Below are 13,978 nucleotides of genomic sequence, written 5' to 3'. Positions count from 1 at the left end.
GAAACATAATTACTTAAAAGACAGTTATAAGTTAATAAACTCTACTCAAAGATCATCATCAACTTTTTTTAATACTGATTCCAGAGAGAAAATATTTCCTGCAAATCTCATAAAGAATTAAAATCATCAAGCCACCAAAATACCCAGAAGGTTAATAAAATTAATTGATTACTAGAAGAACAGAAATTGGGGAAATAAATAAAAATAAATTACAATAAATTATTAAATTGATTAATGAAGCTACTTAAAATTCAATATAATACCATACAATAGTCATATAAAATTTACTGACCTTCTTGAACTGCCATGTCCACAGTTATTCCAGAAGTTGAATGCAGAAGTTTTTGGTAATTCTGTGCATTTTGATCAAACAACTGTACAAGAAGAGTGCATGTCTTTTCATATTCACATCTGCTAACAGTGCACAACTGCTCCAACTGCTGAAACACAGTGGTGGTATCATCCAGTGGATCATCTAAATTATCTCTGTAAATATATAAGAATAGGACAACCGACAACATTAAAATGAGACATACTTTTACTCACCACAAATAAACTCTATTTAAGTTAAATCAAAATTCTATCATGGATAAAGAAGTAAAAGACACTGAAGGTAAGATATAAAATGTCTATAATTGAAAACATGATTATGTATATAAAAGTACCAAAGAAACCATATGAAAGCTACTTGTATTAACAGGTGAGTTTACATAGTTACTAGCATACAGATCAATATATAGAATTCATTACCATTATACTAACATAAACAACTGGAAATGTAAATTTGAAAAACATTACCTTCGAAAGGCACTAGAAAACATAAAATACTAATTAAATTTTACTTAAATATATGTAAAGATTTAAAGACTGAATACTATAAAACCCCGATGAAAGAAATAAGAGCTAAATAAAAGATAAACACGCTCATTGCCTGAAAGACTCAATATTGCTGAGATGTCAATTCTTCCACCAAATTAATAAATTAATATACAAATTCAGTGAAATCATAGTCAAAATTCCAGAAGGACATTTTTTGCAGATACTGACAAGATGATCCTAAAATTTAAGCAAAAGAAGAGCCAAAATAATTTTTAAAAGGGAAAACCAAGGTGGAAGACTCACACTACCTGATCTCAAAGCTTATTATAAGGCTACAGTACTCAAGGCAGGGTATTAGCAGAAGGAGAAACACATAGATTAATGAGAAGAGTCCAGAAATAGAACCATACCTATGTGGTCAATTAAGTTTTGGAAACAATGTAAAGACAATTCAATGGAGAAAGCAGAGTCTTTTCCACAAATGGTGTTAGGGATAACCAGTTTTCAAAATACATAAAGGAAAAAAAGGAAAGAAAAAGAACATGGAGACTTACCTCGTATCATATACAAAAATTAACTCAAAATGGATTATGGACCTGAATTTAAATTCTAAAACTATAAAACTTCTAGAAGAAAAAAATTAAGGATAAATTGGACTTCATGAAACTTTAATACTCCTGCTCTTTGAAAGGCTCTGATAAGGAAATGAAGAGGCAAGCAATGGACTGAAAAAAATATTTGCAAAACACATATGATAAAGACTTGTGACCTAAGTGTACCGACCTCTCAAATCTCAATATAAGAAAATAAACAACCCAATACAAAAATGGGCAACAGATTTGACAAGTATTTTACCAAAGAGTATATAGAAATGGTAAATAAGCACAAAAAGATGCTCAACATTATGAGTCATTAAGGGAATGCAATTTATACCAACAATGAGGCATCAGGCCTGTTAGAATGACTAAAAGTTTTTAAAACTTTTAAAATATCAAGTGCTGGTGAGGATGCAAAGCAATCGGATCTTTCATAAACTGCTGGTAGGAATGCAGAACGAAATGGGCAATTTGGAAAATGGTTTGGCAATTTCTTTTAAAGTGAAATACACATTTACCTAGCAACCCAGATCTCACACCTAGGTATTTACCCAGGAGAAATAAAAACACATTCACACAAAAATCTGTATAGGAACACTTAAACAGAAAGAATCCAAAAGGTGAATGGATTAATAAGCTATGATATATTCATAAAATGAAATGCTATTCAGAATAAAAAGTAAAGAACTACTGACACAAAATGGAAGAATTTCAAATGCATTATGCCAAGTGACAGAAGCCAGACTAAAGGGCTACACACTATATGATTTCATTTATGTAGCATTCAAAAGAGGCAAAAATTTTAGGGAAACAAAACAGATCAATAATTGCTAGAGGCTAAGGATGGGGAAAGGTCTGACTACAAAGGAACCTAAAAAAACTTTCTGGGGTGATGGAACCATTTTATATTTTGATTATATTGTTAGTTAAACACAAATGTATACATTTGTCAGAACTCATAAAACTGAAAAAGGTCAAATTTTACCACAAGTAAATTATACTTTCATTTAAAAAAAATTCCAAGATGCAGAAGATGAAAATACAACAAAAACATTTAGTTTTCAGTACCTCACAACTACAGCAACAGATTCCAAGCGAGAAGTGATAAAGGCCTTCGTGATTTCTGGTGCGTAAGTGTCTAACAGGTGGGGTTCAGTTGATTTCACAAAAGGAACGGATGCTACCATCCTCTGCCACAGGGTTAATAAATAATGAACACTGTTGGGAGCAAATTCCCAATGCTACAAAAAAATAAAGCAAATGTTATCTAAACTGATATCATATCTTCCTAGAATAAGAACTGCAGAGGCAAAATTACTAAAAATACATTTAAAACTAAACTTATTCTGATTATAACACTAATGAACATTTAACATGGCAAATTTTAAATCTTTGTGAACATACTTCTAATCTTCTTTCCATGAATATTTTTTAACAGAGCTTATATCATGTGGAAAATACGGTTTTAAAACTTCTCCCCAAACTTATAAAAAGAATTTTTCCAAAAACTAATCTGTAAAACTTTATTTTATTTCTCCACATAGGTTTTACCAGTTTCTCAATTCACTCTTTAGATAATTAGATGGCCTCTAAATTTTTAGTACTATAAAATTTGTTACAAAGAACTTTTTCCTAAAATCTTGCAATGAATATTTTTAGCAAAGTGCTTTAATAGATGTTTTTAAAAATCCCTACCAAATCTGATCAAGAAAGTATTTTAAAACTATTTACAGTTTAGCATCAACTATGTATTTTTACTTACCTGTAGACTAGTAATGGTAAAATTGGCAATCAATCTGATAACTTCAGGATATTCCTTCACCATAACTAATTCTCCCAGCTGATAATTTGTCTTTAAACGAGCCAAAAATCGACAAAATTCATGATAATTACCTGGATCAGACAAACCCTAAATTATGAGACAAAAAGAAAGGCTATTTTAAAAACTTAAAAATAAACCAAACTAATGACCATCAGTAAAATTCCAAGAGTATTTTACCAAGTCTCAGTGTTTTCATGGGTACTTACTGCACTTTGCATCAACTGGGTAGGTATCAATTAAAAAAAAAAAATGATTCCCACTGGGCTTAATGTTGTCATAAATGATTAATAAAAAGGAATTCAAAGTAGAGGCTTCGGAGGAAGCTTTGACCATGATGACTAAGTCATAATGTTTGGTAACCATTACAATACCCAAAAAATGTGCATGAGAGAGAAGTGAGAGACAGAGAAAGTGTGTATGTGTGTACTGTGGCTTAAACAGAAGTCAGTACAAGAACTGAAAAATACCTAAGATGGACAATAAGAATGGCTCTTAAAATCCTAGAAAAGAGCAATACCACTACATTTAGATTAAATGTGTACAAATAACAGAAATATATTTTAATTCAACAGATATTTATTGAGTACCCACAGGCATGATGTCCTCAAGCAACTCCCTGTCTCTAAATCACTCAAATAAACTGCTGCAATGTATAGCAGAAAGTTTAACAAAAGTACCATAATACATAGAAGTAACTCTGGGAGAACAACAGGTTAAAAAGAAAGACCAAGAAAGGTGTCCCCAGGGAGCCCCTTAAAGACAGGATGCGTGTTATTATCTTTATAGTTTGAGAAGTTTGTCTCTCCCAAAAGTTATTAACAGCCAAAAGACTTAGATAGACCTCCTTAAATCATCATTTAATCTTTTAAAATCTGTACTTTCACTACAGATATTTTAAACCAAAAACTAAAGTGAAACAAATTTTATCCAGACACCCCAAATCACTAATTAATAATGGCTTTGCAATTCTCTGAAATGAATATTGCCACTGAAGATTTGCAAGTTAACATAGAGAGTAGATTTTAAAATCTACACACTTTTATTGCCCGCAAGAGGACAAAAAGATATTATTTCATAATTTAAAGCCACTTATTTCAATATTAACATCCAGATTTATATTGTCTTCTAGTTTAGAATACAGATATAACTCTAATCACTTCAGTAATTTAAGAAGTACAAGCAAAACACAATGGTAAAAAGCAGAAACATAATAAAATATGCAACTTCTATTCCTATGGGAAAAATAAAAACAACACAGACATCAGTCAGGAAAACATGCACTTTTAAAAACTGCCCATTTATACTACAGATGAGAGCTAAAAAAAAAAGACTATGATATGTACTTTCTTCCAGAATCATAACCATGTCATAAGTTTATTATGCACCTTTCAGCAGAAAAACTGTACTTATATATGTTAATGTTAATTAAGTTACTTCATAAATACCTGAGGGTTTTCAAGTATCCTTTTTACTCCCTTAATTAAATTACCAAGGTACTTGGCACGTTCAGGACTGCTAAATAAGGACCTTCTCGTAGAAGCAAATTGAACTAAACATGAAAGTGCCTAAAAACAGGAACAACAAAATTCATTTCAACTTTAAAAGTAACTATGGCCACACGAAAAGAACACTCGTTTTTACACTAAAATTTTTAAAATTTTAATGATAAAAAAGAATTACAGAATCCAAAAATCAATGTAAACTAAATATCATCAATCATTACCACCACCACAAATCTTCAATTCCACCATTAGAATTTCTATTTGTATATAAAATTCCTCTAATATTTTTGTATATATTAGATACACCAGAGCAGAGTCAGGATCTGAATACACTTCAAAAGGCTCCAAATTGCTTTTGCTGCCTATAAACCTTTGTAAACTGATGAATCAAGTGCTTCACCAAAATGAAAATAACTGTGTTGCTGCAGAATATGTTTAGGAAATACTGCACAAAATGTACTGCAGTATCCTGTAAGTAGGAAAAAATCTGTAACTTTATTTAATCTAGCATGTCCCAAATATATCTGGTGACAGATCCTCTTGTCCACACCATTTATTAATATCTTGAGAACAATTTGGAAAATGTTCCTGAAAGAGTTAGATATCCTATAAAAATTCCCGCAGAGAGTAACAGTGGCCTAGTTATTTATCTTCCTTAAGTTAATACTTTATCAGACAATTTCACTACTCAGGTTCTTAATTCTCCTACTGGAATTCACTGAAGCCTTTCATTTATTAATTGAGAGGCCCCAAGCTGGCCCACATATGTTTTGTTTCAGTCCACATATGTATATCTGCCCAGTTATAAAAAAATAGAATTATCTGCCAATATTTAAATATTTCAGTGAGGAGATTTCACACAAAAGGTCTGATTCTCAAGACAAGGATGAGAATAGGGACAAAAAAATCAGTTTAGATGTTACTCAGTTTGTCACAGTCCTTAATGTTAAAAGCAAAAAAACACAAGCAAACAAACATCCCAAAAAACAAAACTTCTTTGTGATGAGTAGAAGGTTTAGGAACCACTAATACAATTAAAAATATGTACAAGTTTGGGGCCAAAACCACTTGAGTTTGACTCTCAGCTCTAAAATTTAGTTCACTCTCCTTAAGAAAGTCACTTATGCCATTCTGAGTCTGTTGACTTGTTTACATAGTGAAGATAACAATAATCACCTTGCAGGGCCACTGTGAGAATGAAGTGAGATAAGAATCACATGATAGGCTATGCACAATAAATGTTAGCAACATTCTCTTAAAGCAGTTTTCCATTCTACTTTTTAAGCACCAGTAGCTTATTTGTTTTATCCCTAAACATAACTGTAAACATAACATGAGAACATGGCTTTTTAAACAACTATCAACAGGACTCTTCTGGTAAAAAGACAGAAGGCTGAAGTTCTGTGGTACCACCTAGAAACATGAGTGTCCTGTGAAAACCAGTTTAAAAACCACCCCCTTAATAAAACCCTCATTTCGAGAGCAAGCATGTTTTTAAGAGGAAGGGACAGTATTTTTGTCAACCTATTCCTCCCTTCTAGGCAACAACATATCTAAACAAACATACTGCTCATATGTATTTTAAATTGAACTTTTTTTTTTAAGGAAATGACAATATAAGAATCCTCCAACTTTACTTCTATAAGCTTAGATATTAAAGTGACAACTTTTTCTTTTTTTTTTCAATCTTGCCTGGTCTCTGTTTTAGATTCCACAAAGATGGAATCCAGAATCTCAAATTTCTATGTAACCAAAGAGTGAACTTTTTAGCACACAACAGAACTTGATTCAAAAAAGGAAATGAACAACTGGAGTGATGAACGTAAAACCAAGTGAGCAGATCCCCCTGGTTTCTCATTTGGAGACATCTGATGGGGGCTACATGGCAAGCCTGACGTGGGGCCAAGCAGTGAAGAAAGAGTTGGAGAGAGGTTAGGAGAAGGGAAGGCAACAGGTGGTGTGGCAACCTGCTGGGCTGAGTACCAGAAGAGCTAGGGACTGAGCGGGAAAAGATCTTTAGAGGCTGATGGTCGTCTTGGCTATGGGCACAAACTAAATCACCAGTTATGGGTTTGGGGCTCACCAGTGAAATGGCAGGAACTATGGACTGTAAGTAGAAATTGACAAATAGGTTAAGCAATACAAATCCCAGATAGATGATGTTAAGAATTTCTTATGAGAGGTAAACTCAATCAAGAATATAAATAAAGTAAATATGTACCACCCTGAGATAAATATCACAGGTACTTTTAAATGAAATAATGAATGAGTTTTACTTACTAACTGAGATAGGAGTGGTGGAAGTGAATGATACAAATTAAAGAAAAGATCCAATGTTTCTGGTTCCAGGAAAACTGAAAAAAAAAAAAAATCTAACACCATTACTTTTAATTCAGTGATATTTATAGCACAGTAAGACATTATCATACAAACCAAGAACTCTAAGACCTCAGCATGTGGCCAATCTTTATTTCTAGTTAAGCTAATTCCTTTTAAATTCCTAGCTATTTTCCTTTGAAAGATGGAAATAATACAAAGATAGAATTAGATCAGATGCTCATTTCTATGTAGCATATACAGTTCTCACTGAAAAAACCTCACTGTTCTCATTTACATTAAAATAACATAAACATTTAAAAATTCAAACAGCATCAAAAAGTAAACAGTACTAAGAAGTATACAGTAAAAAACAGCTGTCCCCTACTCCATTCTGACCACCTTTCAACTCTTAGCTATATTTATATACGTTTCCAAATTACATGCTGCATGTACTACATGTTTTTATTTGACTGTTTTTAGATATCAAGTGAACTTGTTACAGTGTATGTCTAATCACTCACCTCTCTACTCCCCCTGCTCTTCCTACAAACCATCCTCTCTCAAAAATCCATCCATTATTATAACAATTTGAGATTAAATCAATTCTATGTGTTTATTATGACTATGTAAATAATTCTAACAGCTGAGTCAAGTAAACTATGATTATATCACATTTCTAACACTCTCTGGATTTAATCATACCATCTTTTTTGTGTTTAGTTGTATAGACATATATCTGTCACTAATTCTTTCCAAATGCTCTGACAGATGTACAAAATGTTCTTCATGATATTTTCCGCATGGTCAATAAGATTAAAAACTTTCATTTCCATTTTCCCATCCTTCCTCCCAGAGCCTTCTTCAACTTAGCTGACTGTTCCCAAATGTGTTACATAATTATCTTATGTCTGCCTACTGTTATCTTGTGTTAAAGCTTTCCAAAACCCCATATCCTCTATTTTCTTGGCTTGTGTATCAAGTAGATTCCTAACAGCAAGCACATAAGGGATAAATTTCAGAATAATTTACATGTCTGAAAATATTTTTATTCTCTTATACTTGATAATGTCAGTCTAGTTTGAAAATTATTTTCCCTCAGAAATCTGGGGATGTTACCCCATTGCCCTCTAGCTTCCAGTGCTACTGTTGAGAAGTCTAATACTATTCTTGATCCCAATCCTTTATAGGTGACTTTGTTTCTGGTAGATTTTAGGATCTTCTTTCTCACTTTTACTCTGAAATGTCATGATTATGAAGTTTAGTGTATTTTTTATCATTCATTATGGTGGGTACTTATTGGATCTTTCAATCTGAATATTTATGTGTCTCAGTGCTGAGTTATTTTGGTATTGTTTGCAAATTTCCTTCTGCTTTTTCCCGTCCTTTCCTGAACTTCTAATAGATGCCAAGCCTCCTAGTTTCATACTCTAATATTCTTATATTTTTTTCCTCCTATAAAGCTCTTCCTGCTTTTTTTTTATTCTACTTTCTAGGATATTTCCTTAACTTTATCTTCCAACTCTTCCACTGAATGTTTTATTTTGGCAACTTTTACATTTGGAACAGTCTCTGAACTTTTGTTTTCGAAATAATATTCTATTCATGTTTCAGGAATGCATTACCTTTTCTTAATCTCTCTGAGGTTATTAATTAACCCTTTTGGAAATTTATTTCTACTCTTCACTTTGTTTCTACTAACACTCCCCTTTAAAAATATTTCTTGAGATAATTACATTCATATGCAATTGAAAGAAATAATACAGAGATCTTATGTTTTATTCACCCAGTTTCCCCAAATGCTAAGTTGCTGCAAAGCTAAAGCACAATATTACAATCAAGAAAGCACACTGATAAAATCCACCAATCTTATTTGGCTTTCTCAATATTACATGTATTTGTGTGAGTGTTTGTGTGTGTTGGTATGTGTGTATTTAGTCTGCGCAATTTTAACAACATATGTTGGTTCATGCATTCATCACAACTATCAAGATACTAAGTTCCTTTTAATCGTTTTAGTCTCTGAAAAGGGCAGTCACAGAGTGGCAGAGATGGTAGAGAAGATCCCAGGGGGTGTTTGTGCAGAACACAGACTCTTCACCAAGCCCTATCAGCCCTACCCCCTACCTCTAACTTCAGCAGGAAAACCCTACTGTCACCATCTTTCTGGGATGAGTAAGAGCATATGCGTTTGCTTTTTTTTGGTATCCCTCTCTGTAAAAAAGTAAATTGCAATTCTGCTTTGCTAAGTTAGCTACTCTAATTCACTCTCTTCATAACTTTGAAAAATATGATGATATCTCTTGCCAAGTGTTATACCCTCTCTTACTCTGTTTATCTGAAAATTTGAAAACAGAACTCTTCATTTCCCTACCTAAACTTATTTTCCTCCAACAATAGAGCTGTCTTCTCTTTTTTCCAAAACCAAAATATGAGGTTACTATGAATTAAATTGAGGAAAACAGATTTCAACACTGGGTATCAGCAGCTACTTTGGGTTACAATTTTTTAAACTTTTTGACTGCCAAATAAAAAACAGATAATTGCACATAAGGCAACAATATTGCTTAATCCTATGTCTTTTATGTTGACCATTCCTTATACTAAACTTTCTTCTTACTTGTTCTCCAAGTTGTTGGAATCTGTACTGTGCAAAGATCATCTGCAGATTCATCTGCTGAACTGCCAATGAAGTCAAAGTTAAGGCAGTTGAGGACCAGTTTCAAGACTTGCATTACTAGATTTTGTTGATCCTGATCCTGAAGGTTTAAAGGCTTGCCCAATATCTGAAAAAGGTTCAAAGTCAAATAAAATATTATGAAATATATCAATTAAAAATTTTTACTCAACCTAATTTAAAAAACTTCAGTGCCAAATTAAAATTAGTGAAACAAAAAAAGAAAGAAAAAAGAAACTGCAAAGGGATGTTACTGTAATAGACTACTCTCAACCTTAATATTGTAAAATGGGGACAACCTTTCATATTTAATTGCAAAATGGAGGTCACCTTTAACAGTTGTAAGAAGCAACTTTAGGACAAATACTTTATACAGCACAAATGTATAAATGTACAGGATTCATTAGCTCAAAGGAGCAATTGGAAAAAACTGAAAATATAATATTCTTCAAGAAAAAGTGGGGGGACTTCATGAATAAATGATAACACATTCAGCTAACAAAGGTTCTCAGAGGCTGTTTGAATGTGGAGGGATAGGCGTAAGCTTCTGGAGAACAATCCCGACCCCTCTCAAAAGTCTCAATTAGTTTCTGCAATAATGTACAGTAAGAAGACAAAGAAACTACTATCCAAAGACAAGTTACCAAACTACCTTTGGATCCTACTTTATTATATCCCTATTAAATAAAAGTGAATTTTTTGGAACTGTTTAGATTTGTGCAAACCCATTGTTCTTCATGGGGTTGCAGAGTCAGGCACAACTTAGCAACTGAACAACAACAACTGTAGTTAAAAGCATCCACAATAACTCCTCAAAAGGCAGAATAGCGTACCGGGGAATTCATCTGAAATTCTTCCGAAACAGGATGCTCAATTATTAACTTACCTCTTTTAGAAGAGAGCATGCTAGCACTAAAATGTCTTTGAGAGAAGTATCACGAAATGAGGTAGCTATTTTCCTGTGTTTTGCTGAAGGTCTAGAATAATCAACCTAAAAAGTTCAAGATAAATTTATTTAACCAGACTTACCAGAGAACAAAGCAAAAATGTACTATGTAAGAAAAAGAGTGAAATTAATGATCAAATAATCATAAAGTACAGGGCTAAAAGAGCTTTTAAAAATCTGCTAGGATAAGTCATTTGTTCAAGGTTACTCAAAGAGCTAGCAACGGCAGAACCACAATTAGCACCCCATGTTTCTGGACTGTTCTAATTCAGTGCTTTTTCTGCAAACTATACTGATCCTAAAATTAAAAACAAGAATAAATCATATTTCAGAGGCATTATAAACACACATTATAAAATAATAGATACTATCAATTCCTGAGACATGCATAGTTTGCACTGGGCAAGAAACAACCTCCCTGGTCCTCAGACTCCATCTATAAAATGAAAAATCTCTAAGATAATCTTAAAATTCTTATTTTCTGTGAATCAGTGAACTGAATCAGCTATAGAAAATTCTTGCATATGAAAGTGATATTTCTATATATACCAGATGCATATGTCACTGATTCATATATTTTGATATTCTTAAAAAAAAAATCCCAAGGCAGAAATTATAAATAATCAGAAATTTGATTTATTACATAAGCCACAGTATATTCCTTCTGAATATTTTACTAGTTAATAATAAGTAACTTTTAAGAATAAGTTTACCAAGAATAGTTGTTGAGCCTCTAATCTAAAATATAATATGGTAAAAAGTATGATATTAACACCACTAATATTTCCATTTATCACCAGGAAACAGCAAACAAAACTGAAGTCTGATACTCTAATGATTTGTTACTACCACAGGCAACAGTTGCTATAGCATTCCTTTTGCTATCTGAAAGATGAAAATAAACCATTTCCTTACTGACGTTTATATTTGAAAAAAGCAGTGAGATCAAAATTGATTATCTGATACTTCCTAAGCTCCATCATACTATACTTAGAGGCCACATTTTACTCATAAGAACATGAAACATAACAGAAGTCCAAAGCGATTACAGAAAGCAGTTACTGGGATCTCTATCCACTATGCAATATTCAAATTAGTATTTGCAGCATTTCTCCCTTTTTTAAAATCAAACATCCATCTGTCTTTCAATAGGTCTGTTTCTTCAGTTTCCCTCAATATATAAAAACATTTCTTAATACAAATTAGTAATAGCATACACCATTACAATCTCAACTTATGTACCCTTCACATATTATTTCACTAAATCCTCAAAACTAACCTATATTCACATAAAGTTTACAGGCACACCATATCTATAAATGGGCTTCCCAGTGGCCCAGTGGTCAAGAAGCCACCTGCGACGCAGGAGACCCAGGTTTGATCCCTGGGTTGGGAAGAGCCCCACTCCAGTATTCTTGCCTGGAGAATCCCATGGGCAGAGGAACCTGGCGGACCACAGTCAATAAGCTGCAAAGAGTCAAGCATGACTGATGTGACTTAGCAGAGCACACACATCTACAATACTGAGGGAAGAACCCTGGGTTTACTGAGCACTTGTACATACTAGGACCTGTGCTAGCAATGTACCTAACTAATCATAATAAGACCTTGGAAAGTGTCATTCTCAGTTTACAGATAGTGATACGTAAATTTAAACACACTGAACAAAGCAGTAGGCAACAGAGCTCAACTACAAATCCAGGTCTTATTTCAGGGTTACCTTCTAGGCACATGACTTAGCAACTACAGCAACTCCAGCAACAACAACAAATACATGCTACTTGGGTTACTCATTTAGATGTCCAATGTTTTTGAGAAAAGGAATTATGTATCCATTTTCTACTGCATAACTATGCCTCAAGAATACCGTAGTGGGTTGCCACGCCCTCCTTCAGGGGTTTTTCCTGACCCAGGGATAGAACCCGAGTCTCCTGTGTCTCCTGCATTGCAGGCGGATTCTTTACCACTGAGCCACCGGGAAGCCCATTTACAGATATGGTGTGCCTATAAACTTTAATTTTCTCCTATGTGAATATAGGTTAGTTTTGAGAATTTAGTGAAATAAGTAGTCTTAGCTGTTACAAAAGCAAAACAACATATAATTCTAAATTTTTTGGAAGTCTCAAGTTTAGATCTTTTTATAAAAGACACATCCTGTTACTGATCCTACGTGAATTTACCTGGCTCACATTTGACAACTATAGTATTTTATTTTCATTATGGATTGTAGATCTCCCTATTGCCTGGTTCAGAAGTACTGAAGAAATGACAGTTGAAATTGTTAATACTCTAAAATTAGGCTGACCAAAATGTCTCTGCAGAAGCCATATATTTTTTATCATAAAACCCAAAACTGCACTTCAGAACTTGAAGCTTTTTCTGAAAAGGTACATACTTGGTTCTATACAAGGTAAGTCTGGAACATCTTGGACAGGAAGTAAGGAAATGTCCAAAGAATAGTGAGTAAATGTCAAATGAACAGAGATGCCAGCTTGAAAGGGTTTCTAATGGCCAAATTTGGGAAAATTTGAGCATCAAAATATAATGTTAGTAACAAACTATAACATATTAAATAAAGTTGGAAACCAGGAATCTGTGCTGATAGAAATAATAAATGAATAAATTAAAATTTTAAAGAGGTATTAATAAGGTACCTCCCACATAATATTGATTACTTACAAAGGAGAAAAGAATAAATTTACAAGTGAAGAAGCCGGGTAGAGACCACCTTAGTCAAGTGACCAAATGTAAATCAGATCATGTGCTCCCTGAGAGGAAACAATGAGAAAACCACAATATCAGCACATCAGCCTCCCTACAGCACTCACAGCCAGCCCTGCAGCCAGCTGGGTCAGGACCAACCCCAAAAGCCAGCACACCCGCAGCAATCCTGGCTCAGCCACAACTGAAGGGCACATGCAGCCCACAGAGGGGAGACAGAACGCCAGGAGCAGCTGACTCCGGGGGCCAGGGAGACTGTGCCAGTGGGCCCCACAGAACACCTTTTACCTAAGACCACTGCTTCAAGACCAGGAGATGTAGCTGATATACCTACTACACAGAAACAAACACAGTTAGACAGAATGAGGAGATGAGGGGTTACCCTCCAAATGAAAGAATCAGACAAAACTCCAGAAAAGGAACTAAACAAATGGAGATAAGCACTTACCAGAGTTCAAAGTAACAGTCAAAAAGATGCTCACCAAAATTGGGAGACAAATGGATGAACTCAGTGAGAATTTCAACAAAGAAACAGAAAATATAAAAAAGGAACCAATCAGAACTGAAGAATACCATATC

General features: G+C 33.7%; 1 protein-coding gene across 4 annotated transcripts in view; it reads right to left on the bottom strand.

The window, feature by feature from the left end:
- RANBP17 (RAN binding protein 17) overlaps positions 1-13,978 on the bottom strand; it is a 345,605-nt gene that overhangs the window by 290,176 nt on the left and 41,451 nt on the right. For all 4 annotated transcript variants that reach the window (XM_043887360.1, XM_043887363.1, XM_043887361.1 and 1 more), the window contains exons 6-12: positions 10,619-10,723; positions 9,676-9,841; positions 7,020-7,093; positions 4,683-4,802; positions 3,178-3,324; positions 2,484-2,656; positions 293-486 (exon numbers count right to left, since the gene is read on the bottom strand). In XM_043887360.1, the coding sequence (XP_043743295.1) occupies positions 293-486; positions 2,484-2,656; positions 3,178-3,324; positions 4,683-4,802; positions 7,020-7,093; positions 9,676-9,841; positions 10,619-10,723 (979 nt within the window). The remainder of the gene's footprint in view (positions 1-292; positions 487-2,483; positions 2,657-3,177; positions 3,325-4,682; positions 4,803-7,019; positions 7,094-9,675; positions 9,842-10,618; positions 10,724-13,978) is intronic.

This window comes from Cervus elaphus, chromosome 25, assembly GCF_910594005.1.
Source record: "Cervus elaphus chromosome 25, mCerEla1.1, whole genome shotgun sequence".
Classification (NCBI taxonomy): Eukaryota; Metazoa; Chordata; class Mammalia; order Artiodactyla; family Cervidae; genus Cervus; species Cervus elaphus.
The sequence above is the reverse complement of the archived record's forward strand: the minus strand, read 5'-3'. Positions and strand labels throughout refer to the sequence as shown.